The following is a 26,637-nucleotide window of genomic DNA, read 5'->3' as shown; positions in this document are numbered from 1 at the left end:
CGGTCGACTCCCTAACGCCCATATTCCCAACGGTCGGAATTTCAAACCCTATAAATTCCGACCAATTCTTTCATTTTCAGTCACCCCACTTCCATTTCTTTCTTCTAAAACTCTTCTAAAATCAAAATTTTTGAATACAATATGAACATAATGAGAAGAGCGATCAATAGTATAAAGAAGAACATGCACGTGTATGGGTTTGATTTCCCAGGGTTATCAAATATGTCCCATAATCCAAATATCGTTCCTAGCCAACCACCTCCAGAAGAGCCAAGCGTTGTGACTTATCCCACGACGGGTGCAAGTTCTTCATCATCCTCGTCAAATATGCCCGAAATTCGTTGGGAGCTGCAAAGTATTACTTCACAAGGTGAGCCAACCACGATCCCCATTGTTTCCCAAGGTCTTACTACAATATCACTGCAAGTGAGGATGAGTTGCGAAATCAACTCAACGATATGCATTGGCTTATTCGGCAATCAGGGACGACGCACTTGGAACAAGTACGAAAATGACATATAGACATAATGTTTGGAATGACTCCAACTGTAAGTCTAGATGATGGTGGGCGGCTGTCGCAGTCACATTCTTCCGGTTCCACCAGTAGCAACAGATCATGGCACGAAAGTGAAGAAACAGTGGTGGGAGACACACAACACAATGTGGTGCAAGAAACACATCACAATACTACTTCACCACAAATTGTGTCAGTATCTCTACCTCAGGCACTTCGGCTTGAACCTAGGCGCATTTCATCATCATTCTCGCCCTACAACCCAAATGAATGCTACACACCAACACCACCACAACAACAAACCTCTTATATGTTTGGAGGACCGAATACACAGAGTGCTTACCAATCACCTAATTTTGTTCATCCCGGTCAGCCAGGTCTATCCCCACTTGGAAATTTACAAACTATGTTGGCTTTGGGTGATTACCCAAATTTATCCCCAAGTCTTTCTGAATTTTTGGCTCCAGAAAAGAACAACGGGGGAGCTAGAGACGAGCGATGTTAGAGAGATTATTATAATTTTTAATTCTGCTTTGTTTTAGTTTTAGTTTTAAATGTACGACAGTCTTTAATTAAATAAAATTACATACGTTTAAAAGTAAGAGTTTTAGTTCAAAACATTTTTCGAAAGAAATAGCCACATTTTTCCATCTTCGCAAATAAGATTCATCTTCTTCTTTAGCGTGGAACTCGTCGAACTAATCGGGGCAGAGACATGTTCAATCAAGAATTGAGAGTGAAATGAGGAGTATTTATAGAATTCAAAAAATGATAGCCGTTGGATCAACAGATTTTTCAGCCGTTCAGATGGAGTCGTTGGCGCCTTTGGATAGACGCTGGCGTTTCTAGTGATGACACTGGCGCTTTAAGTAAAAGCGCGCGTCAGTGCAGAGAACGCGGGCGTCATTGTTGTTGACGCCAGCGTTAGCAGGGATGACGCGCGTCTCTTGTTACGACTCGATGTTCAAATGAACAGATCTGTTCATTTGAACATCCATTTTCTTAATTTGTTCATTCCATAGTGGGAGCAAAATGCATCCCATAGGATAAATCAAGGATAAAGAGGTGGTTGGTTTGCAGCAGTACAGAATTGGTAAACAAATCCTTTCAGGCTAGATGAGAACTGTTAAGGTTGAAGTCAAATTCCGTAATGATAAATCAAGGATTTGTATGGAATGTCTCATCCAAGAATGAACCTCTACTAGAATCTTTTATTTTGAGGGAGATTGTGAAAAATGAAAATCATCAACCTATGATGGCCCGAACAGCAACAAAATAAGTACTAGTATTAGCCGTGAATGCAAGTCTATTTTGGAGTCTGTGTTTATTTGTTCTATTTACTGTGATTCAGTTAACTCCATGCAACGTTTTTGTGCTGCTAGAGTTTAATCAGGTAGCTAGCAAGAGATTTAACTGGCCAGAAATGAGTTACAACAACAAATACAGGCTGTTGGAAGTGAGACCATGACAGCCTTAAAAGCGCAGACCTACTTTTGGGCAAGAAGTTTCTGTTGATCTCTTACACTCCTGATAATAATTGAACGTTCTATGGAATTTGATATCAGAAAAAAATTCAATGTCTTCAAATAGACAACAGAGCACTGCAAAATATGGAATTTGATATTAACATGTAAACAAAACATTCTTTACATACACTCGAGCTGATTCTGCCATGCAGTCCCTGGAAATCCAAATAAACTCAAGCATACTGTCTGGCAATCCTAGGCAATTCAAAGGACGCCGTAGTTTTCAACTTCAGGAACAAAAAGACATACTGCAACGCTGATAAGCCCCAAAAAATGTTTACAGTCCTAAAAGATACTAAAAGTAAGCAAAAATAACTATTATACATAGAAGTGCATACATAACAACGTCAATAAAGCATTTGCGATCACTGTAGAAACAAAATGCAGAGACTGGTTTTTCTTTCAGAGCTATTTTTTGGCTTCCATTGCTCTTCAAAAGAACCCATCTGAACTTAGGGAATCCAATTCAGTAACGTAAGTAAGAGATATTTGAGTTTCTGACTCCATAACACTAAGAGCTTCAAAAAACTAATTCCATAGATGTTCTACGAGATATGGAGAATGCATTCAGCTGAGCCTCTAGGAAACAATGCTATTTCATCTACAACTTCTTTCTTGAAATTTGAATTCTTTGATAAAGATGACTTACCTGAAATTGTAATTCTTGCCCTTTGTAAAACTTTCGCATTCTTCAGGAACAATCTTACCAAATCCTTCTCAATTTGCTTCCCAAAAAACCCACGAAATTCGATTGACTTGAGGTGCAGCAACAAGCACTGAGGAATCAAATCCATCAACCAACCATCATAGTTGTTAGACTTACAATTGGAAAAGCCCTCATCAAAGATCAGCGACTCAAGATTAGGTGAGACCTGGAGAAAGTCAAACAGTACTTTAACAATCCAACATTGTACATTATCTTCAAAGTACCCATCACGTCTGAAGTGAAAACTTGCCCTCGATACTTCCAAATGATTCAAATTATAATACAAAGGCAATTTCGTCTGGAAATCATCTTGGTAGGAAAGAAGCTTTAAGGTATATTCAGATATTTTCAGACGCTTTACATTAGAAAGGCTAGCAAAAATCTTAGCTGCAAGACAACCAAGTTCGTCCCTTTCCCCCCTATCTGCTACACATGAAAGGACAACTTCTGCATCCAGCAATGTTAAGAAATTCTGCAACACGAAATCTTTTGCAAGAACTTCAGAGTATTTGAATGACTGCAAACTTGGTGCACTTATCTGGATATCGAATTTCCGATACAATAAACCATTCATGAACAGCCGCTTCAACTTAGGAGAGAAAATACTTAGATGTTGTATATTCCAATTACGCATTTCCAAACTCAACTCTTCAAGAACGGGTGAGTTCGAAAGCAACTTTTGAATCAAGTGGTCATTCGTCAACATGATACTCAATCCAAGGATCTTGAGATTTGGAAAATTCACTGATTCTGGAAGTTCTAGGAAACCCTTATCTATCTCCAATACAGTTAGCGACTCACAAGTAAAAAGGCTTGGAGGAAACATTATACCTTTCCGATCTACAAGAGCAAGCTCTTCAACTTTATGTCGTAACACGGTAGAAATCCATCCATTAACCCGAGATGTATCAAAATAAGTATCGAAAGAGAGAACGAATTTCTTTATAGACGGTGAACGAACATCCTGGCGATTAGATAACACCCTATCCACAAATCTCATAAATCTACTAACCTCGTCTCGACAATTACCCAAAGAAGCATTCACAGACCGCCATTCTCGAAGATCAATAATGGAAATGGATGTCCATATATACCTCCATTTTGTAGATAAAATGCTCGTAGAAACAACAGATTTGATAGGAAGAAATGAGAAAATGTAATGAATGAGCGATTCAGGTAACTCACTGATCCTATCCATTCCCATCTCTCTTTTGGTATCGCTTCTCAAAATCACCATTTTTAAGGATCTGCTACAAAAAATTGATCAGAGGTTTCGATTTTGTCATGATAAACAAACGGGTAACCATAATTTCTTAAATTTTGCAAATAAACCCTAGAAAAATTCTAATTGGAAATTTGAAGCGAAGGAATTGAACAAATCAAAAAGTAAAACAACAAATGAATCAGTTGATTACCTCAATTTATCAGCTAGGTTGCAGAAGTAAACCCTAAACCCCTCTTTCGTCGTCGTGCATACTCTGATTTTACTCTGCTCAGGGTGGATTGATCGCAATTGACTTGGAATTGAACTTGAGGCGGTGGTTGGTGTTCGGCTTGGGCAGGTTTGGATTTTGGGGAGTTGAGCTGATTTTGGGTTATAATGTAGTCTTCCGACACAAATCTTGATTTTCGAGTCACTAAGCAGGTTTTAAGGTGTAAGCTTAAACTTGGGCTGCGAGATAAGTTTTCGTGTCGTAGTATTTTTTCGCCAACAAAATTAGTTCTTTTGGCCAACTTTTTGGATTGATCACGATATAATTCTAAGCAAGACCAAAACAAGCTGCAACACATTTATGAAGTTTTGTTTTCTTTTTGATTCTTTTTATTCCGCTGAATTTGTGATTTCGCTTATTGTCCCACATCGTTTAATTTGTTATAATTCTTTTTACTAATAAGAAGAAGGTAAAACTTTATGGTTGATGTTGGTATACCGGCTGTTGTTATATGATGTTGGAGCGAGGCTTTACGATACGCGTTGAATTCTACGCTCTGATACCATTTAATTATTGTTGCTATATTGATTTTTTTTTTTTAATTATGCTTATTTTTGTTATGCCTGGTATTATTTGTTGTTGCTATATTAATTTTTTGTTTTTATTTTAGTTATGCCTGATCTTTATTTTTTTTCTTGATTTTTTTTTCATGCCTGGTATTGTTTTTTTTAATTTTTTGTGATGCCTGATTATTTTTTTATTTTGATTTTTTGTTATGCTTGATTATACTTTTTATTTTGATTTTTTGTTATGCCTGATCTTTTTTATGCTTTAAGAAGGAGTATATAAAAGAATTTGTATCAAATATCTTACTTTTAAACCAATTCCACGACACTTTCTTTTTCTAACTACTAGAACGTCGAGCGATGCGTATTTAAGAAAAATTACGGGTAAAGATGAAATTACAAATACCGATGATATACTGTCTGCAAACGTTATCAAATTAGGACTTTAAATATGACAATGTCCCAAGTTCTTATGTGCCTAAGTAAGTTTTTTGATCTCTTTTGATGTATATATACAAATAGGGGAAAAATAAGAAAGGTAATTCTGAATTTTGCTAATTTCTGTTATACCTCTTAATAATTTTTACAATCTTGATTTTATTATTGTATAAAGGAAAGGGAGACGCTCGAATAAAAAAATCAGCTTCAACTAAGAGGTTTTTTTTTTTTTTTTTTTGAGTGATTTTTCAGGAAAAGGAATCCTTTTTTTCTTCTCATGAGTGAAAATCTGCTCAGGTTTCAAGTAGATCTTAAATATATAAACGATTAAAACTTCAATTCGTTGAGGTTTCATCATCATATTTTTGCTATTTTGAGTCGAAAATAAAAAGAAAAAATTATTATTATTATACTATATTATCAGAGGTAAGGTTGTCAATGGATGCTAACGTAACGGATAAAGGCTCTGTCGCTGCCGTTGCCATTAAAAGTTAGCGGATATTCGTTATCCGTTAATTTCCGGCGGAAATAGGAAATTCAAAAACGTTACCCTTACGTTGGAGTTACCGAATAACGGATATTTTTTCGTTACCATTCGGTATGTCACAAGACAAACACAAAACAAGCTAAAAACACAGAACAAATACACACAACAACTATTAAATCCAACAAAACAGGTTCTAAATCCATGCCACACCAAAAAAAAAAAAGACATACAGATGTTCATGCCACACAAGAAAACAAGTTCAGAATCTTCAGATGTTCTAGCAAAAGAAAAACCATGTTTTTTGCAAAAAAAAAAAAAAGACATCACCATCTCCATTTGTTGTCTCCATTTGCTGCAACAACTGCAAATGCATTCCTCCTCCATCTCCAGATTCTCCACTGCCAAGTTCCAACTGCATCTGCAAATACACTCCACCTTACTCTTTAGTCCTAAACTTCTGCATTTTGAAAGGAAAATCAAAGGTGTTAGACATTTTAAGCTGGCAAGTGACAATGTCATTGTCAGTAAAATAAGCATCTAAATTGCAAATAAAAGATTAAGATGTAAGGAAACTTACCAGTAACACAACTATCACTGTCACTGAGAGTGAGATCTGGTAGCCACTCACCCAAACAAAGCAATGCTTCAACAAGTTCTGGAGCTAATGAACTCATGTGAGATGTCGAACCATGCCACCAATACTAAACATAGATTCTGAAGCTACACTTGTCACTGGAAGTGCCAAAACATCTCTTGCAATCCTTGAGAGAGTTGGGTACTTTGGAGCATGATTCTTCCACCAACTTAAGATATCAAACCTCATTTCTTCAATGGTCGTGCCTTTAGGAAGAACTGGTTCTGCTAAGTAAGTCTCCAATTCTGACTTCTGAACCTCAAAGACATTGTTTTCCATAATAAAATCATCATAACCAAATTCATATGAAGTTGTAGTTGCAGAGATCTCCATTCCAGCTGAACTCATTCCACTATCATAATAATCTAGAACTGTGGTGTTTGTTCCATAAGCACAGTAAAGAGCATTGAGTACAAGCTCAAATTTGTTATAGTGACTTTGATAGTGATTGACACCATATACTCTCTTCATAACAAACTCCACCAATCTAGCATTATATGTAGGATCTAAAAAAAACTCCAATTCCCATCAAAGTGTTACTTTCTTTCCAGTAGCTATCAAATTTCATCCTCATATTCTTGGCCATGTCTCTGATATACTCATGATCACTTGATTCCAGATCTTAATGCATCTATTAACTTCTTGCACCCCATTATAATACAAATTTGTTGTGGGATACTTAATCCCAGCAAATTTGGTTGAAATGACATCAAACAATTCCAAACATTCACATATATGTATTCCTTGTTGCCACTCCTTAGAAGATGGTAGTATCTTGAAGTCATTATCCAATTCAGCTAGCCTAACAAAATCTTGTCTCAAAAAACTTTCATCCTTTAGCATCTTAAAGGTGGAGTTCCACCTGGTATCCACATCTAAACCCACAGACCTTGAAGCAGGAAGCTTAGCTTGGGCCATTGCACATTCAAATCTCTCTTTCTAGCCTGACTTGACTTCCCTAACTGTATCCCCATCTATAAATGGAGCAACTACTCTCATTCCCTACCCAACAATCAAGTGCAATACATGATTACTACACCTCATTTGGAACATATCCCCATTATGAACTAAAGAGTCTTTGCTATCAAGACATTTCTTCAGATTTTCCATCATAACATTGTTGGAGCTCGCATTGTCAGCAGCTACAGCAAAAAGCTTATTGTCTATGTTCCAATCTAGACACACTGATTTCACTACAGATGCTAGAACTTCTCCAGAGTGTGGTGATGGCACTAAAGTATATGCTAGTCTTTTCTTAATCAGTTTCCACTCCTCATCTATGTAATGCAGTGTCACAAAACAATAACCATCCTTTGTATGCTTACATGACCACATATCTGTTGTTAAACTACATTTAGATGTAATATTTTCAAATTGTTCTTGTAATTGCAGTTTGAACTCAGTTGTTAGTCTCATGATGTCTTCCCTAACTGTATTTCTAGTGTAAAGCTTAGCAGTAGGATTCAAAGACTTAACAAACTCTCTAAAATAAGGATGCTCAACTATAGTGATTGGATAACCATGTTTAGCAATCATTTTGGCAACTAGTGTCCTAGTAACAACATCATACTTCCAATTGGCTAACTTGGTTTGAGCATTACCTGTTCTGACAGAAGTAATCTTCCTTTGTCCTTTCTTATTCTCATGCTTTTATATGCAGATTCTAGTATGGTAATGCAAGCGGCTGGTTCCTTGGTTACTGGGAGAAGGTATCTTCTTGTGACAATGTTTGCATTCATCTATAAGTATCCCAACCTCCTTCCCTTTTACAACCTTCTTTCTACTTTTCCTGTCAAAATCAACCCATACATCAGACCTTACTGAGCGCAGTTTTTTTCTTCTCTTCAGCTATAACTGGGTCTTCATATACTTATACATCTTGATCTTCTTCTTCTCTAGGACGAATTGCAGGTGTAACAGAAGCAGGTATTGAATTAATTCCAGAACCTTGAACTTGGTTGGATGCAACAACAGCAGGTAAATGTGATGCAACTGAAAATGAGAGATTTTGTGAAGACCCAGCATGGTTTGATGCTCCTCTTTCGCTTTGGGACATGATTAATTTCACAAATCTGAAATTGTGAACCCTAATTTCAGAAACCCTAAATTGAATATTGAGTTTTGAAGATTGAAATTAAACTCAAAGAAAATTGAAGAAGAAAACCCTAGTTTCTAATCAGTAACCACACATGATTTCTATAGAGAAGGCGATGATTTTTAAGGCAGAGAAGACAATGATTTTAGGTTTTCTCTCTTTTTCTCTCTGTTGTGCCGATAAAACTGAATTGAAAAATGAACTGAATGAGATTCATTCGACCAATACACCCTATGTGTAAGAGTTTACACGTCCAGTACGCACGTTTCCGGATAACGGAACTAAACCTAACGGAAATACACGGTTCCACTACCATTACATTAAGAAGGGATTATTCGTCAACTTATCGGTACCGGATATCCGTTTACCGCTATGTCGATTGGTAGCAGTAACGGCTAACGGATTATCGGTATCGGATTTCGGATAATTGGTATCCATTGACAGCCCTAATCAGAAGAAAACAAACCGAATATATAAAAAAGCCCTATGATCAAATTCGCATAGGTCCCTTTTAGACTCAGATTCGGCTCTATTCTCTAGATTAGAAGGGGAGAAAATATGTCAACAATAATATTCGCCACCAATATCTTTACCGACATTAAGAATTTGGGAAAAACTAATCCTCTTTCAGAGGAACTCAACTTTTCCTAGAAAACAAACTTTCAAAATGATAGACTAAGATATTGTCAATCTTTAACAAATGGAGAGAGAAGGAGCGAGAAAACCGCTCTACATTGAGAGAAAAATTATCACAGTTTCAATGGGATCTCAAGGAATGAAGCTGGATGAAAGGAAGAGACGGGGATTCAGTGCTTGGATCCAATGTTCAAACGGTATCACGAGATTGTTTTATGAATTTCTGGAAGAAACAAGAAGTTCTTCATGTGAGAAAATAAGATGGCCAAGGCGAGAAGGGGAATCCTCTTATCTTTGCGAGGTGATGAGTAATGAAGAAGAAACATACTTAAGGTTTTCAAGGGTTCGAAGGGGTGATGGAGAAAAATCATATGCCTTCTGTATACCTTGTCGGGAGGGATGTTACTACTGGTCAATTTTATGCAAAGAGATTGAGAGACTTCTGAAGGAGAATAACTTGCACAAGACAATTCGACAACCTTTACCAAAAAGTTCTGACTTTCAGTCCTCGGTGCTAACGGACTCAGCTCAGAAGAGAACCTTTTTAGGTTATATTAGGGTTGAAGGAAATGTCAACTGGCAGAGGGTTTCCAGGGATATTCGTACTCAGATGCAATGGGATTCATTCTTAGATTTGGAGATTATTGATGAGCACTCTGCAAAGATATAGGTGGAGAAAGAGTATTGGCTCGATTTGTGGAGGCCCAGGAAATTGTTGTTGGATAACTCAGGAATTCATATGTCACAATTTCGTGATAAGCCTGCGGATGTGAAGACTGCAATAGCCAAAAAAAAGTTCGTCCAAGGAGAATGTTATACCAATCCAAGCTATAGCAAAGTTGGGAAAGTGGCTGAAGATCCATGGGATTCCTCACAGGTTTTGGTCCTATAATCTATTCAGATCCATTGGAGAATCATTGGGAGGGCTCATGGATTTTGATACCAGCACTCTACGGGTAGAAAATACCAGTTTTTTCAGAATCTCAGTCAAACGAGATTTTTCTATGATACCTTCAATTCTCATGGTTGAAGACGAAGACCAGAGATGGGAAATTTCAGTTGAATGGGACAATAAATTTATTCCTAAATTTAAGCCATCATTGGACGAGTTTAGTGGACTGGTAACTGAGTTTGATAAGATTATTTCAAATTCAAACTCTATTATTCTCGCTTTGTTAGGGGTTAGATCGGTGCTGGTATCAGATTTGGTCTCTCACGGGTCAGATCAGGATTTTTGTGTTTCGGATAATAGGTTGGCACAAAAGCCAGCCATTTCTGAGAATAACTCGAGTCCTCAAGATGGGTTTTTTTCCAGGAAGAGATAACCAGGAGGTTGGTCAGCCTCTTTATGATACTCAGGGTTTGATTGTTGGAAGGAATAATCGAACTTCTGAGAATAAGGTGAATAATTCTGTGTTTCAAAATAATGGAGGAGTGTTTTGTTCACAAAGCAGGATTGTTCCCTCAACTGTTAATAAATTTCACTTGCTGGATATTGGCGGATGTGGGTTATTCCCACCATCTATAGATTGGAATCAATTGACAGTGTCCTGGCCGTTGAAGTGACTGGATCACAGCATATGGTTGGATGTGGTGATGAGCAGCTGTTTATCCAATCAAATTCAGTTAGCCACGATATTGCTTCTCCTGGAAGTGTTAGACCCGGTGGAGGCGAGGATGGAATTTCTAGCGTTAAGAATATCATTTTGGATATGTGTGACAATCAAGGTTTTAAATCTTCGGTTTTATCTGACGACCTAAAGATTGTTCTGCACGAAGGAGTGGTAGAAGATAGCTTTCATCTTGTGAAGTATGTGACGGAGCCTTTACCTATTCAGATGCCTCGGTATGGTAGTTTGTTTAATGTTGTGGAGGACCAAATCGTTATCAGGTTAGGAGACATCCAAGGTACGATAATAGACTGAAACGAAGTAATTTTTTCTAATTCTAAGATGGTTGTTGAGCTGTGCTGCAGACTGGGTGGCATTGCTTCGAAGGATGAAAAGCAATCTAAGTAGTTTATTGATGAAATTCTATTGAAGTATAAGGACAAAGATAAAGCTATTGTTGATGGTAAACTGGTATAGGACAGTTGTGATTCTCACGCTTCAATTAACTCCAAGGATACATAAGGGGAGATGGAGGAAGTTAATTCCAGAGAGAATATAGTACCTGACGGGTTCTAAAATCATTAACTGGAATATCAGGGGACTAAATGCTTATGAAAAACAAGTTGACGTGAAAGATTTGATTGCAACGCATAGATGTTTAATTTGTACAATCCAAGAAACTAAAATTCCATCTTTTTCTTCTTGGTTCATTAGGCAGCTATGGTTTGATTCTGATTTTGGCTATGAATTTGTTCCTTCTCAAGGAAATGTAAGAAACAACGGTGGCTTACTATCTATTTGGGATAACTCAAGGTTAGAATTCTTAGATAAGTGAATGTGGCTAAATTCTATTTCATGTCTTTTCAGGTTTAGATGTACTGGTTTTAAGTTCATTATGAGCAAGGCATACTATCTGTGTGATTACAACATGAGAGAATTATTCTGGAATGATTTATTTGAAGTGAGAAATTGGTCTATAGAGTATTGGTGTTTTGCTGGGGATCTAAACTCAGTAAGAAGTGATGCGAAGAGAAACATGGGGGGTGGTGATACACTGAATATGTCTTTTCTTAATGATTTTATCACTGACCAAGAGTTGGTTGATTTGACACTAAATGGTGGTGCTTATACTTAGAGCAACAAACATGATGATCCGTAGCTATGTAGGCTGGACAAGTTTCTTCTGTATACGTCCTTCGAGACAAAATTCAGTAATGCAACCCAAACTGCACTAGTAAGAACAATTTTGGATCATAATGCCTTACTTCTGGAGTTGACTACTAGCGTTAGAAGGAATTCTAGTTTTCGAATTGAGAATCACTGGCTAAACCATCCAGATTTTGTGAAGCTTGTGGGTACTTGGTGGGAGGCAATGGATTTTATGGGTACTCCTGGATATGTTCTTTTCAGAAAGATGCAAAAATTGAAATACTTTATAAAAATTTGGAGGAGATCAACTTTTCGCAATGTTAAAAGGGAGGAGGAAGATCTGACAGAGAAAGTTCAGGCTTTAAACTTAGCTGAGGAGAAGGATGCTCTTCCTACATCTCTGCTGGAAGAGAGAGCAGATTTGTTGACTAGGTTGAATGGAGTTAAGGTCACAAGAGCTAGAATGACATTCCAAAGGGGGAAGGTGAATGGGTTTAGAGAGGGTAATAAAAATACGTAGTATTGTCATAAGATTGCGAAGGAAAAAAGAAAACGAAACAACATCACTAAGTTGGAGATTGGAGGGGTGGATGTTTTTGATCAGGATTTTATTAAAAAGGAGATACAACGATATTAATCTTGGCTCTTTACAGCATATAATTATGTATCTCCATCTTTTGATAATATGTAGTTCAATAAAATAAACGAAACCCATAAATGTTAGTTGGAGAGACCTTTTGAGAGGAGGAGGAAGTGGTTAGTTCTATGAAGAGGTGTGGTGCAAATAAAGCACCAAGACCCTATGGCTACAATTTGGAGTTTTACAAGGCGTGGAGCATATTGAAGAATGATGTGATGGCGGCTATTAATGAGTTTTACTGTAAAGGAAAGCTCGACTGGAGACTGAACATGAATTTCTTAAAACTCATTTCTAAAAAAGAAGACTCAGCTACGGTAAAGGATTTTAGACCTCTAAGTCTAATAAGCAGCTTCTATAAGATACTTTCAAAAGTTCTTACGGAGAGACTAAAATTGGTTATGCCTGGTCTGATCTCAAATGCACAAGGTGCATTCATTCACAACAAGCATATTTGGACGGTATCCTAATCGCCAGTGAGTGCATTGACATTAAGTTAAGTAAAAGGAAGCCGGGAATTCATTGTAAGGTGGATATGGAAAAAGCCTTCGATAAAGTGAGTTTGTCGGTACTTTTCTCAATTTTGAACAAAAAAGGTTTCGGTGAGAAGTGGATTCAATGGATTAGGTGGTGTGTAACAGAGGGTCAATTATTTATCTTGGTTAATGTAGAAGCTATAGAAAGAGTAAAGCCAACAAAAGGTATTCGGCAAGGTGATCCACTGTCACCTTTTCTTTTTCTTCTGGTGGTTGAAGTATTATCCATTCTGATTAATCAGGAAGTTTAGCATAACCGAATAGAGGGTTTCCAAGTAGCGGAGGGTTGATCGAGAGTTTCCCATCTACAGTTTGCAGATGATACCATAATATTCTTAAATGCTACAAAGGAGGAGGTAAGAAGGTTACTTATTGTTTTGCTAATGTTTCAAGTGCTCACAGGTCTTAAACTAAACTTGGAGAAAAGCTCCATGACCATAATAGGTGCAGACGATCTTATTCAGGACTTGGCATTAGAGTTGGGACGAAGGACTGAGACACTTCCTATTACGTATTTAGGCATGCCAATTGGGGCTGGCAGAAGAAACACTGTTATATGGGCGATTGTGATTCAAATATGCAGAAGAAGTTGGCGCCTTGAAAGAGAAAACACTTGATTAAAGTAGGGAGGGTTGTGTTGATTAGAAGTACCTTGGAAAGTCTTGAGGTTTACTTTATGTCTTTGTATCATATGCCGGTTTCTGTTGAGAAGCGATTGAATACGATCATGAGGAAGTTTTTATGGGGAGAAGATGACAATACTAGGAAGATGAGCTGGATCTCTTGGAAGAGAGTGTGTAAGGCGAAAAGAAAGTTTGACTGGGTATTCGAAATTTAAGACTGGTGGTAAACATATCTTTGTTGGCGAAATGGCATGGTAGGTATTGTAAGGAAACAACAGCTTGGTGGAGGAAGCTGATGTGCAGAAAATCGAAGGCTGCTGAGTCTGGATTGCTTCCTTTACAAGTTAATGAGTAAATTGGGAGAAGCATGTGGTATGATAATTTGAAAGATAATGAAGACTTTTTTGATGAGGTGAATAATGGAAGTTCTGTAAGATTTTGGTAAGACTAGTGGCCCGAGAAAAAGGAGTTAAAAGATAAATACCCAAGGTTATTTAGAATTAGCAGACAAAAGAATTTAATGGTGGCAAGTATGAAAGAAGGTATATGGAATTTTAGGTTTACAAGGGACCTAAATCCAGCTGATAGGATCGATTTATTGGAGATTAAGCACGACTTAAGAGTTGTTTCTTTGGTCCCAGATGTAGAGGATGGTATCAACGATGACTGCACGACAAAATCTATCTATACAAAGCTTGCAGACTTCGATCCAGATTGAGAGTGTTATTCTATTGCTTCAAGCAAGTTAGCTCTGCCAAAGGTGTTGTTTATATTTTGTGCTTCACTCCATTACGCTATTCCAATAAGAAGTGTGCTACAAGATAGAAGAGTGGTCATACAATCAAACTTGTGTTTATTCTGCAACTCTTCGATGGAGATGATTGATCACTTATTTTTGCAGTGTAGTTGGGCAAGATTTTTATGAGATTTATTTATATATTTTATGCGGATGAACTGGGCTACGCCAAACGATTTCAGAACACTAATGTTAAGTTGGAAGACGTTTTTCAGTTTGAAGAGGAAGAAAATAGTTTGGCATTTGATGCCTTTTGCAATTTGCTAGGAGTTGTGGCTAGATAGAAACAAAAGAGTGCATGGAGGTAGATCTAGAGATAAGGAAGAATTGACGCATGTTGTGAAGATAGATATTCATCTGTGGGGCTCAAACACAGATATTTTCAAGGATTTTTCTATGAGACAAGTGATCCATCATTGGGAGAAAGTTATTAATGTAGTTACCAAAGTATAAGCCGACATGTGGCCATATGAAGGCGCGGGAATCTGGTGAAAAGATCTTACTTCAAGCCCCGAGATTCGTCGTCAGGGACTTGTCAAATCAAGTCATAATTACCTTATATGCACGGCGGAGAAGTAAAATTTGGGACGAGGTAACTCGCCAAAGGGGATGAAAAGCGCGAAAGGAATCAGATGTCCATTACGAAATGACCACGAAATAATGTGACTTGGTTTGGAAGAAAATCTACCCCCACGAAGTAGATGAATTATCGGGCAAGAAATAGGACAGGAGTCCGGACAAGACCACGTGAAGTCAGCGAAAGGTGGGGAAAAACTTTATGAAATATTCTCCAGGCGAAGTATAAAGTAACCTCAGCGAGATAATGATGTAATTTTCTAGTGGTAAGTAAAGTGCTCGTTTCTCGGACTTGTTGAGATTCGATTTTAGACTTAATATAATATGTACAAGGAAAGCTGTCACAGTATCGAGAGGTACTGAGATTCAGGATTCCACCAAATTCCATTCATGTGACTCAATTAATAACTCCAATCAATTATAGCTCAAATATTAAAAATATGGACTCTTATTCTTTGCCAAAAATAGATTTTTAAAACTTTAGATGTAAATCACAAGCATGGTGTATCAAAAGCTCTTACGTCTAAGCATACACCATCAAACGAAATCACAACTAATTAGTGAAAATCATGAATCAATTAAAATAAGTGCAAAAAGTCATAAAGAATTATTAAAATTACCACATGCGTGAAATAGGGTTTCCTCCGTCATCCCAGTGTTGGGGTTTAGCTCCTCATATTAATCATGATCTCAAAATACATGTATAAAGCTCAAAAGTTGATTAGAAGGGAGTAAAACAATTGAACAGAAAAATCGCAACAGAAATAACTGTTGCAAAGGCGTTGTTCACTGTTACAAGAAGAACGATATATATGAAGTGTTGTTGAGACTGCAGCTGCGACCCCCAAACCTTTGTCGTAAACACTGTTGAAGAACAACCGCCTTCGGACGTCCGTTCTTCGTGTTCTTCAGCAGCAGCAGAAACAGAGTTTGATCGAACTCTGATTTCTTCTTCCCTGGCCCTCCTCAGGTTCCCAAACTCTCGACACCCCTTCTATATGACCCAACCAATCTATTTATATCAAAAGGCCGATTAAATCTCTCCAAAATCTTCCAAAATCTCTTCCTTTCTCTTCACGGCAAAGTTATGCCAATTTCTTGTTTTAGAATTTATACGCGTTTCTGAGCTTTCCTTTTGATCCTAAACTCTTCCTTAGATAGATACAAATCTTTGGGAAGGTTTATAGCACTTTAATCTCTCTAAAATTCCCCAAAAATGGTCACACACGCGACTTTCCATATTTTATTGTTGTGATAAAAATCCGTCGATTTAGCCCAATATAATCGATTTCAACACCCGTATTAGATTCCTAGACCCATAAGGAGTCTATCCTATGAAATTCAGAGGTTTAATCGACCTCAAACTCCTCCAAATCACGATTGCCAAAACTGCCAAGAGAGTTTCTATTTTCCCGCCCAAATTATGAATTTGAACGTGAAGGGGAAAGGTTACCCCTTATCCAGTGGTCGCCCCTTATCCGCTTATGGAGTCCGTATAACACTTGTCCCTTGGGTGCGTTTAGTAATTTTTCTGGGATGTTTTCAACACTTTTCTCGGGGTTCCTCCGGGGTATTTCTGGGATGTTACTGGTACGTCTGCTACGGAGGTTCAAATGGCATGTTTTGAGCCAATTTCTCCGCAAAAGCTTATTTCTCCAAAAACACCTACAAAGAGATAAAATACCAAAAATAAATACAAGAATGAGAACTATCAATATATAGAATCGAGACAAATTAGACACAAAAATGTGTCTATCAAATACCCCCAAACTTATTATTTTCTAGTCCTCGAGCAAAACTAAAATAGAAAACAAAATCCTAACTCATTGTCGCAGGCATCGTCGATTGCATTTAGCGTATGCAATAAGCCTTTAAACCCCTAGGTGTCCCTAGTGGTGGAGTGTTTTCTCCGGAGGGCTTACAAGAGATATACCCACAAAACCTTTACTCCAGACCCTAGCTATCTATGCAGAACCTTGGAAGGCACTAAAGAATGTCCTTGGTTGGCATACTTATTGACTACAGGAGGAAGTACCCTGATGCGAAATTCCAATTGTTGTACACGAGTTTGCACTCAAGCATACTAAAATTCATATATAAGTCACAGAGCTCTACTCAGATAGTTGCACTATGGACATCATATTCGGAGTCAAAATAATCACATGGATAGACCAAGAAGATGGATATAGAGAAAAACATAGATGGTTTTGATGTTTACTAGGTGAACGGTGTTTCTCATATCTGTCTGAAGGCCTCCGCCAAAATGAACCTATCCTAATGGACTGAGATACTAGTCTGACTATATCAACACACTGCATATACAAGGGAACCAGTGGTCGATAATCCTAACTCTATGTCAACTCAGCTGGCATATACAAGGGTACCAGTGGTCGACTTTATTGAATTTATTCCGGTTGGTCTGGTGGTATGGTCTCAATTTTTTTATTTTTTTTGTTTTTTTCTTCTTCAACTTTTTTTTTTTTTGGTATCTCAATCACTCTAATTCACCCTAGCATTGGTAACAACTTGAATCGTGAGCCCACCTAATCACTTAGAGAAACATAGTTTAAAAACAAAATAAAATAAAAATAGAAGTGAAAAGGACTCAACGAGATATAGTGAAACTATCATGTTATTTCTAACACCTGAGCTCTGTGCTTTTATGAATAGACTCTTTAGATGTTGCCATCTAATCAGATTGGTTCCTCAAATCCTACAACCAACATGCTTCCATCCACTTAGATTAGTTAGTGCCACCCTTAGTAAACATAAATTTCTAGGTTCTGGAGTTTATTTATACTGCAACTAAAAAGTTTCTCCCATACCCCCAAACTTAAATCTAACATTGTCCTCAATGTTCTAAAGATAAAATTAAAAGCATGAACAAGGAGAAACTGTTACCATTTGAAGCAAAAGAGTTAAGGAAAAATATTACTATGTTGGATGAAATTGGGTTACCTCCCAAGAAGTGCTAAGTTTAAAGTCCTCAGCCAGACATTGGAAGATTTAGTCACCTCATAAAATCATAAAGTAATATCCGAAATTTTTGTGGGTCATCAAAACCAAATAGAGCTATCACAAATAAAAGGAATCTGCAACATGCCAAGAAAATCAAATAAAGCACACCCTTGTCTAGTTTCTTGTTTAAGACAACTACATCTAGTTGTGGTTCAGGTTCAGGTTCTATAACTGGGTCTAGATAAAATATTTTCATGGTTGGTTTCCTCAAAGTTAGATCCTGTTCAATTAAGAGTCTGGAAAAACTCAACTAAAAACTTAAGCACACAATAATAACCTGAATAATTGAGGATCCTTAAGTCAATAGTTTTGACTCACACAATCGACCACAATGAAACTGGCGGTCAATCTTAAGCAAATGTAGACCCTATTTCCTAAAGTATTAGGTTTAGTCTCAAAACTTAATATTGACACATTGAAATATACGTTCCCACAATTGGTGAAAAATATTTGGTGGGAAAACAAAGTCAATCTGGTATCATAGCCTGGTTAACCACATCAACCAGAGGATGGGTTTCTAACAACTGAACTTCTTATGGACATCACTAGGTTCAGGAAAACGTGTATGAAGATAATCTTGTAAAATGGTTGAGGCACATATGTCAAGTCCGAAGTGAGGGACCTTTCTAAGAGTTAAATCACATGGAGAATGATAATCACCCCCAAACTTAGAGTTTTGGGTGTCTCTAGATAGACTAGCTACAATTTCCTAATTTCTAGATAATCAATTGAAAATGGTCAATTGCTTCTTCTAGGTTATACTCAGTGATGCATCCTCACTCATTTAATGCTGTACGAGTTCATTTCTTCGTCTAAGACATTGTTTCTAAATCGCTAGACTCTAAAATTATTCTCAGAATAAACTCGTTCCTCTAAACCATTATCGCTTCGTAATCAAAAGGAAATACTACATCGTCTAAAAAAGGGTATCTCTATCAAATCCTCGTCCTTTTGAATAGGTGAATAATATTAAAATTATGGATTGAACAGAAAAAATATATTATAAAGCTCAATTGGAGTAACAAATTCCTGATCATATGCCTAATATTTCAAATTCTTCTTCAACACTATCCTCATCATAATCATCATTATAATCATGAAAATGGTTGAACCTCATAACAAGTAGTGTTACCAATTTTATCCTCGTCATCTTGATTATGAAAAACTATCCTCAGTTTCAAGGGTATATTGGAAACACTATATTGGAAATTAAGATTATTTCGAGCAATTTCGTTCGTCTCAGCTATCAGCTTGAAGGATTCCTCTATAGAAAGTTCTCTTTCGTCATAAACTAAGTTATTCATCTCAGCTAACTTACGTGTCGACTCCTCTAATTTCCTGAGGGACTCTTCTAAAGGAGAAATATAAGAATTTTGCTCGTATGACCGGTGCGTGTGTGGATAGTAATTGGGCTCATCAAGGTATGAGCCATAACCTTGAAAAGGCTGATGTTCCCAACCACTATTCACACTATGGTCAAAGTAGTAACGTCCATTTTGAAACTCAGTCGGATATTCGTTGTATTGGCTATTGTAATACCAGTTCGACATTCTATTGCAGGGGTGTGAGTTGTCACACAAAATAAAACCCACTGACAGGGGATTCGTGGGTGGATAGAGTCTTACCTCCCGTACCAGACGGGCGATGAACCGTTGAAGTCGACTCAGGCCACCGACTCCGATGTCAGTGTACGAACCCGAGGGGCCGAGACAGTATCGTAACTGTCGTCCTTCCCTGCAAACAGTTTATATTTAATCTTAACCCTTCCGTAGGGTTTTAAAAAAAATAATGTCCAGTCCAAAAATAAAGTCCAAAAAGTGTCCAAAAATAAAAAGAAAAATTACAAAAACTAAAACCCTATTTACAGTTTCTAAAAATAAAAAAAATAACTATATACAAAATATTCTTCTTCACTCCTTTTGGATTCCTCTTTTCTTTCCTTCTTTGGCGATGCTTCCTTTTATAGCACTTTTTCTTTCCTTGTAGCTTCGATCGAAATCTGAAAAGAATCAAAAAATACCAAAGGCATAAAAAAGAACAAAAATTCTAAAAGAAAAAAAATAAATCTAAAACCTAAAACCTAATACAAATCCGCGTCGGCGGCGCCAAAAATTGATGTAATTTTGTAGTGGTAAGTAAAGTGTTCGTTTCTCGGACTTGTTGAGATTCGATTTTAGACTTAATATAATATGTACAAGGAAAGCTGTCACAGTATCGAGAGGTACTGAGATTCAGGATTCCACCAACTTCCATTCATGTGACTCAATTAATAACTCCAATTAATTATAGCTCAAATATTAAAAATATGGACTCTTATTCTTTGCCAAAAATAGATTTTTAAAACTTTAGATGTGAATCACAATCATGGTGTATCAAAAGCTCTTACGTCTAAGCATACACCATCAAACGAAATCACAACTAATTAGTGAAAATCATGAATCAATTAAAATAAGTGCAAAAAGTCATAAAGAATTATTAAAATTACCACATGCGTGAAATAGGGTTTCCTCCGTCATCCCAGTGTTGGGGTTTAGCTCCTCATATTAATCATGATCTCAAAATACATGTATAAAGCTCAAAAGTTGATTAGAAGGGAGTAAAACAATTGAACAGAAAAATCGCAACAGAAATAACTGTTGCAAAGGCGTTGTTCACTGTTACAAGAAGAACAATATATATGAAGTGCTGTTGAGACTGCAGCTGCGACCCCCAAACCTTTTTCGTAAACAATGTTGAAGAACGACCGGCTTCGGACGTCCGTTCTTCGTGTTCTTCAGCAGCAACAGCAGCAGAAACAGAGTTTGATCGAACTGTGATTTCTTCTTCTCTGTCCCTCCTCAGGTTCCCAAACTCTCGACACCCCTTCTATATGACCCAACCAATCTATTTATATCAAAAAGGCCGATTAAATCTCTCCAAAATCTTCCAAAATCTCTTCCTTTCTCTTCACGGCAAAGTTGCGGCAATTTCTTGTTTTAGAATTTATACGCGTTTCTGAGCTTTCCTTTTAATCCTAAACTCTTCCTTAGATAGATACAAATCTTTGGGAAGGTTTATAGCACTTTAATCTCTCTAAAATTCCCCAAAAAAGGTCACACACGCGACTTTTCATATTTTTTTGTTGTGATAAAAATCCGTCGATTTAGCCCAGTATAATCGATTTCAACACCCGTATTAGATTCCTAGACCCATAAGGAGTCTATCCTATGAAATTCATAGGTTTAATCGACCTCAAAATCCTCCAAATCACGATTGCCAAAACTGTCAGGATGGTTTCTATTTTCCCTCCCAAATTCAGAATTTGAACGTGAAGGGGAAAGGTTACCCCTTATCCAGTGGTCGCCCCTTATCCGCTTTTGGAGTCCGTATAACACTTGTCCCTTGGGTGCGTTTAGTAATTTTCTGGGATTTTTTCAACACTTTTCTTGGGGTTCCTCCGGGGTATTTCTGGGATGTCAATGGTACGTCTGCTACGGAGGTTCAAATGCCACGTTTTGAGCCAATTTCGCCGCAAAAGCTTATTTCTCCAAAAACACCTACAATGAGATAAAATACCAAAATAAATACAAGAATGAGAACTATCAATATATAGAATCGAGACACATTAGACACAAAAATGTGTCTATCAGATAATGTGGGATGTATACCATTAGGGTTGTTGGAGGCTATAAATAGAGACCTTGGGGCAATGTAAAGGGAGAGGTCTGGTGGAGAGGGAAAGGTCTAGAATAGGAGAGAGAGAATTAATGTTTCCTTGTAATTCATCGGATTGGAGAAGGGATTAGGGTTTCCTAGTAACTCACGAGTGTAACTGTTATTTCGCTTGAGATTAATAAATAAACTTAAGTTCTTGTGTTTATCATGTCGTAGATCTTACTTACTTTCCATTTGGGTGTGTTGCTGAATTTCCAGTAATCACATTTTGGCGCTAGAAACAGGGATCTTAGATTGGGGATCTATCCTCGTCTAAAGAGTAGGGAGAGAAGCTGAGGTTGCACAAAAGAGGCGGAAACCAAAGAACCGATAAGGCTGGTTCGAGATCTGAGGATTAAGCGGAAAAGACTAGCAAAGAGGTGGATAAAAGGACGGATTTCGGAACGAGGTAAACGATGAACGGAAAGGTGAGGAAAACGAAATCACAAACGGTGTTGAGAAGGAGTAAACGATTGGAGGCTTGGGATCAGGAGGTAAAGGACGATATATTGATAAAGGATGAAAGACGAAGGACCATGATGCAAGGGAAACGCGGATCGAAAATGAAAGCCGGGACTGTGGAGAAACCTAGTCAGATTGTGAATGTCGGGACTAATGCGGAGAAGGAAATAAACCGAGAAAAGGCGGAGACAAACGATGACGAGGAGGATGAGGTATTGGAAGAACTGGATGAAACCCCTAATCAGGAGGAAGATGACCGGATGATGCATGAGGAACGTGAACGAGAAATGACTGATGAGGTCATGTGGGAAGGAAACAATGAAGCGGAGGAGATCACAGCGACATCTCAAAGGCATATCCAGTGCGAAAGAAATCAGGAGATATATGAACAAGGGATGATGGAGTTGTTATAAGGGTACCATAGAGAAAGAGACTTAAGGAGGTTGTTAGAGAGGCGAGACTGGAAAATCGCAAGCTAAGGTATGAGGAAGAGAGGAAACGTGAGGAAAAAAGCAAACGCGTCAAGACATAAGTGAACATTGATGAAATAAGAAGGAGAACCATATACCTTGAGATCTTATGCGAGCTACGAAGCTTAAGGATGCAGGTGAGAAGTTCACAAAAAGGCGACGAGGAGAAGGGAGGATCCAGGCGAAAGGATCCACGAGGAGACGGAGGAGAGAGACATAAGATGAAAAACAAAGGGCAGATCGGACAAGAGTCGATGGCCTGGACGAAGTTAAAAATTCCAGAACTTAACACAACTATGAAGAAGGTATGGGACAAGGTGATATTAACCGAGGAGATACCGGCACCACCAAATCTGGGGAGAGAACCAGTCCCGGGAAGCAAGAGTCATGAATTTTGCAGGTATCATCGTTTTCACGGGCACCATACTAACAGCTGTACAAGTGTTAGGAAGATCATACACCGGCTTATCGTACAAGGGAAACTTGCGCACTACATTGACCAAAAGGAGGCACCGATGATTACTTGTCACAACAAGCAGGAAAAAGTAAGCCGAGAAAGGAGACGATTAAGCTGTAATTTCATAGCACATTCCAGGGGAAGTTTCTAAGATTTTGAAGATAACGTACTCTCAAGAGTGTACAAGGTGGATTGCGAACGTAATGAGATAATGAATTCCCCGAAGGAAGAACCATTTGAAGGCTGGCAAAGGAGAGAAATATCCTTTTCGGAGAAGGACGCACCAGAAGGAGAAATTCAGCATATGAATTCACTAGTCATTAGCCTATCTATGGCCATGACCGCATCCCCGGAAGGGGGCCAGCAAATTAAAGAGATGACTTGGGCGGTGGACAAAGTCTTGATAGACATGGGTAGCTCAGTAGACGTACTCTTCTACCATACCTTTAGTGCTCTGGGGTACGAGGATTCTGACTTGTTACCTTCTACGTATACGCTGTATGGATTCAACGGAGTGACGACAAGGCCAGAAGGCGAGATATGCTTGAAAATATTTGCAGGAGAGTTGGAAACAAAGGTTACTCTATGTGTGGTAGGTGTGGAGTCGCCATATAACGCTCTTATAGGTAGACCATGGGTGCATGGAATAAAAGGAGTTGCGTCCACTTATCACCAAATGATACGTTTCCCTATGCCAAGTGGAATCGGCGAAATACGAGAAAGCAGCGAAGAAGCCGAAATCTGCAACGAGAAAGGTATCAATATTTACAAGAATAAAGTGAAAAGGAAGAAGGAACGGAAGAGGAAGGTACTGGAGCTGAAGAAGAATGACGAATTACGGGTATACCTGGCAAAGGCTGAAGAAGGGTGGGAAATACCTAGCGAGGTACCAGAAAAGGAGGGAGATCCCGCGAAGCCCATAGAAGAACCAACCCCATTGGGGGAGCCAATCTTGAATTTCGCCACAGTCGAACCGACGAAAGATGTAAATATAGGAACGGAAGACGAACCAAAGATCATAAAAATTGGGACGAAGATGGAGGTGGAAGAAGAAAGGAGGTTGGGTGGAACTATTAACAAAATATGGAGACATATTTGCGTGGATCATGGATGAAATGCCAGGCATTGATCCGCGTGTTGCGTGCCATTGGTTGAAATTAGACCCAACAATCAAGCCAGTAAGACAACGGATAAGGAAGATAGCGACGACCTATCATGAGAAAATTGACAAGGAACTTCAGAAGATGATGAAGGAAGGCATCATAAAGCCGGCGAAATATCCAGATTGGGTTGCGAATATGGTAATTGAACCAAAGAAGAACAATGGCATATGAATCTGTATTGATTTCAGTGATCTAAATACTGCTTGTCCCAATGATAGTTTCCCTTTACCAAATATCCCTCAGATGGTGGAAGCAACATCCGGGTACAAAAGGTTATCATCCATGGATGGATATTGTGGATACAATCAAATACCTTTGGCCGAAGAAGACCAGGAGCACACGACTTTCCTCGCTCCTAGAGGGTTGTACTTCTATACAAGAATGCCATTTGGATTGAAAAATGTAGGGTCCACATACCAGCGAATGGTGGAAAAAGTATTCACAAAATGGGTACACACAACGTTGGAAGTTTATATAGGGGCCACATACCAAAGACTCCGGAGATCATGTGGAAGACCTAAAAGAGATCTTCGATCAGATGAGGAGATACAAGATGAAAGTCAATCCATTGAAGTGCATTTTCGGGGTAGAATCAGCGAAGTTCTTAGGCCATATAGTTTCTCGAAAAGGTATAGAGGTGGATCCTACAAAAGTACAGGAGATACTAGAAATGCCATCACCAGCTACTGTAAAAGATGTGCAAAAATTAAATGGGCATCTCGCGGCACTGGGAAGGTTCATCTCGCGGTCATCTGATAAATGTAAACACTTCTTTTACATTTTAAAGAAGGGAGCGAAATTCGCATGGACACAAGAGTGTGAGGAAGCTTTGAAGGGCATAAAAGAACACCTAATCAAGTTATAAATCCTGCAAAAGACGGAACCAGGAGAGGAGCTGTTACTCTATCTCGCGTCCACACCAAATGCTATTAGTGCAGTCTTACTCAGGAACGACGGAGGAGTAGAAAAACCCATATTCTACGTGAGTAAAACCTTGAACTCCGCAGAAACAAATTACCCTAAGATCGAAAAATTGATATTGGCATTATTTTATGCATCACTAAAATTACGGACTTATATCCAAACCCACAAGATCAAATTCCTCACAAGGGTACCCATAGAGTCAGTCTTGAAGCATTCCCAAAGAGTTGGGAGAGTAGAGAGGTGGAACACTCACATCAACCATTTCGGGCTGAAGTACGAAGTACAGACTTCAATGAAGTGGCAAATAATAACAGAGTTTCTCGCTAAATTTCCTTCGGAAGAAGATGGGAGTGCGGAAGACATGATGGAGATAGACGAAAGCCGACCGGACCCAAGAGATCTGTTAAGCAAAGTCACAGGAGATGGGAAATCTTCGTTGATGGGGCATCTAATAGCTGTGGAGGGGGTGTAGGAATAGTATCCACTTCGCCTGCAGGTGAGCGAATAATATTTTGTTTTCGGCTGGAATACAAAGCCACGAATAATGAAACTGAGTATGAGGCAGTAATACACTGCTCTGAGAATTGCAATAACAATGGAATTGGACGAAATACGAATTACTAGTGACTCACAACTGGTATTTCGTCAGATTGAAGGAGTGTATAATGCAGTCGATTCAGTGATGAAGAAATATCAGCAGCTCGTGCAAGACTATTCGGCGAAAATACGAAGTATCATATGGAGAAACATAAATAGAGATAACAATCGACATGCAAATGCATTATCCTTCATAGCTTCCATGATTGAGAATCCGAAAAATCGGGCATATTGTGATTCAGCGGTTGATGCAGCCATCAGTAAGCAGAGAAGAAAGAGAACTTCAGGTAATGACGGTAGAAGAAAGGAACTCATTAATGAGCAAAGAGGACTGGAGAACACCAATCTACAGCTACTTGACGAAAGGAGACTTTCCACGAGATAGACAAGAGGCAAACAAAATCAAAAGTAAATCCACGAATTACGAGGTGCGAGAAGGGATCCTTTATTGGCGATCATTTTTGGGCCCATTGGTGAGGTGCTTATCGCAGGAGGAAGGGATTGAAATTATGAAGTCAATTCATTATGGAGACGCTGGAAACCACAGCGGAACCAGATCACTAGCTTACAAGACCCGATAATAGGGTTACTTTTGGCCCTACATGCATAAAGATGCGAAAGACATTTTTATAAGGTGTGAGGCGTGTCAAAGGTTCGGCAAAAGAATACATGCACCAGCCACAAGCTTGAACTCAGTATTGAGCGTCTGGCCATTCGCCATGTGGGGGATAGATATCGTGGGACCCTTTTTCACGGGGACGAAGCAAAGAAGGTACTTGATTGTAGCAACAGACTACTTCACGAAGTGGGTAGAGGCAAAGATTGTGCAGCATACAAAAGATGGGGATATATACGATTTTATCCTTGAGCACATCATTTGCAGATTTGGCA

The 26,637-nt window shown here is 38.4% G+C and overlaps 1 protein-coding gene across 2 annotated transcripts; it reads right to left on the bottom strand.

Moving 5' to 3' along the window:
- Nucleotides 1-2,116: 2,116 nt before the first annotated feature.
- On the bottom strand, nt 2,117-4,483 carry LOC113317351 (FBD-associated F-box protein At4g10400-like). Of its 2 annotated transcripts, none has more exons than XM_026565477.1 (2): nt 4,162-4,483; nt 2,117-3,996 (listed from the first exon to the last, which is right to left on the bottom strand). In XM_026565477.1, the coding sequence occupies exon 2, from the start codon at nt 3,981-3,983 to the stop codon at nt 2,586-2,588; it is 1,398 nt and encodes a 465-aa protein (XP_026421262.1). In that variant the 5' UTR covers nt 3,984-3,996; nt 4,162-4,483; the 3' UTR covers nt 2,117-2,585. The 2 variants fall into 2 exon arrangements, with proteins under 2 accessions (XP_026421262.1, XP_026421261.1); XM_026565476.1 differs by having other exon boundaries at nt 2,117-3,993; nt 4,162-4,482.
- Nucleotides 4,484-26,637: the final 22,154 nt, after the last annotated feature.

Source organism: Papaver somniferum, chromosome 10 (genome assembly GCF_003573695.1).
Source record: "Papaver somniferum cultivar HN1 chromosome 10, ASM357369v1, whole genome shotgun sequence".
NCBI classification, from domain to species: domain Eukaryota; kingdom Viridiplantae; phylum Streptophyta; class Magnoliopsida; order Ranunculales; family Papaveraceae; genus Papaver; species Papaver somniferum.
Note: the sequence above shows the minus strand (reverse complement) of the source record. Positions and strands in the feature narration are given on the sequence as shown.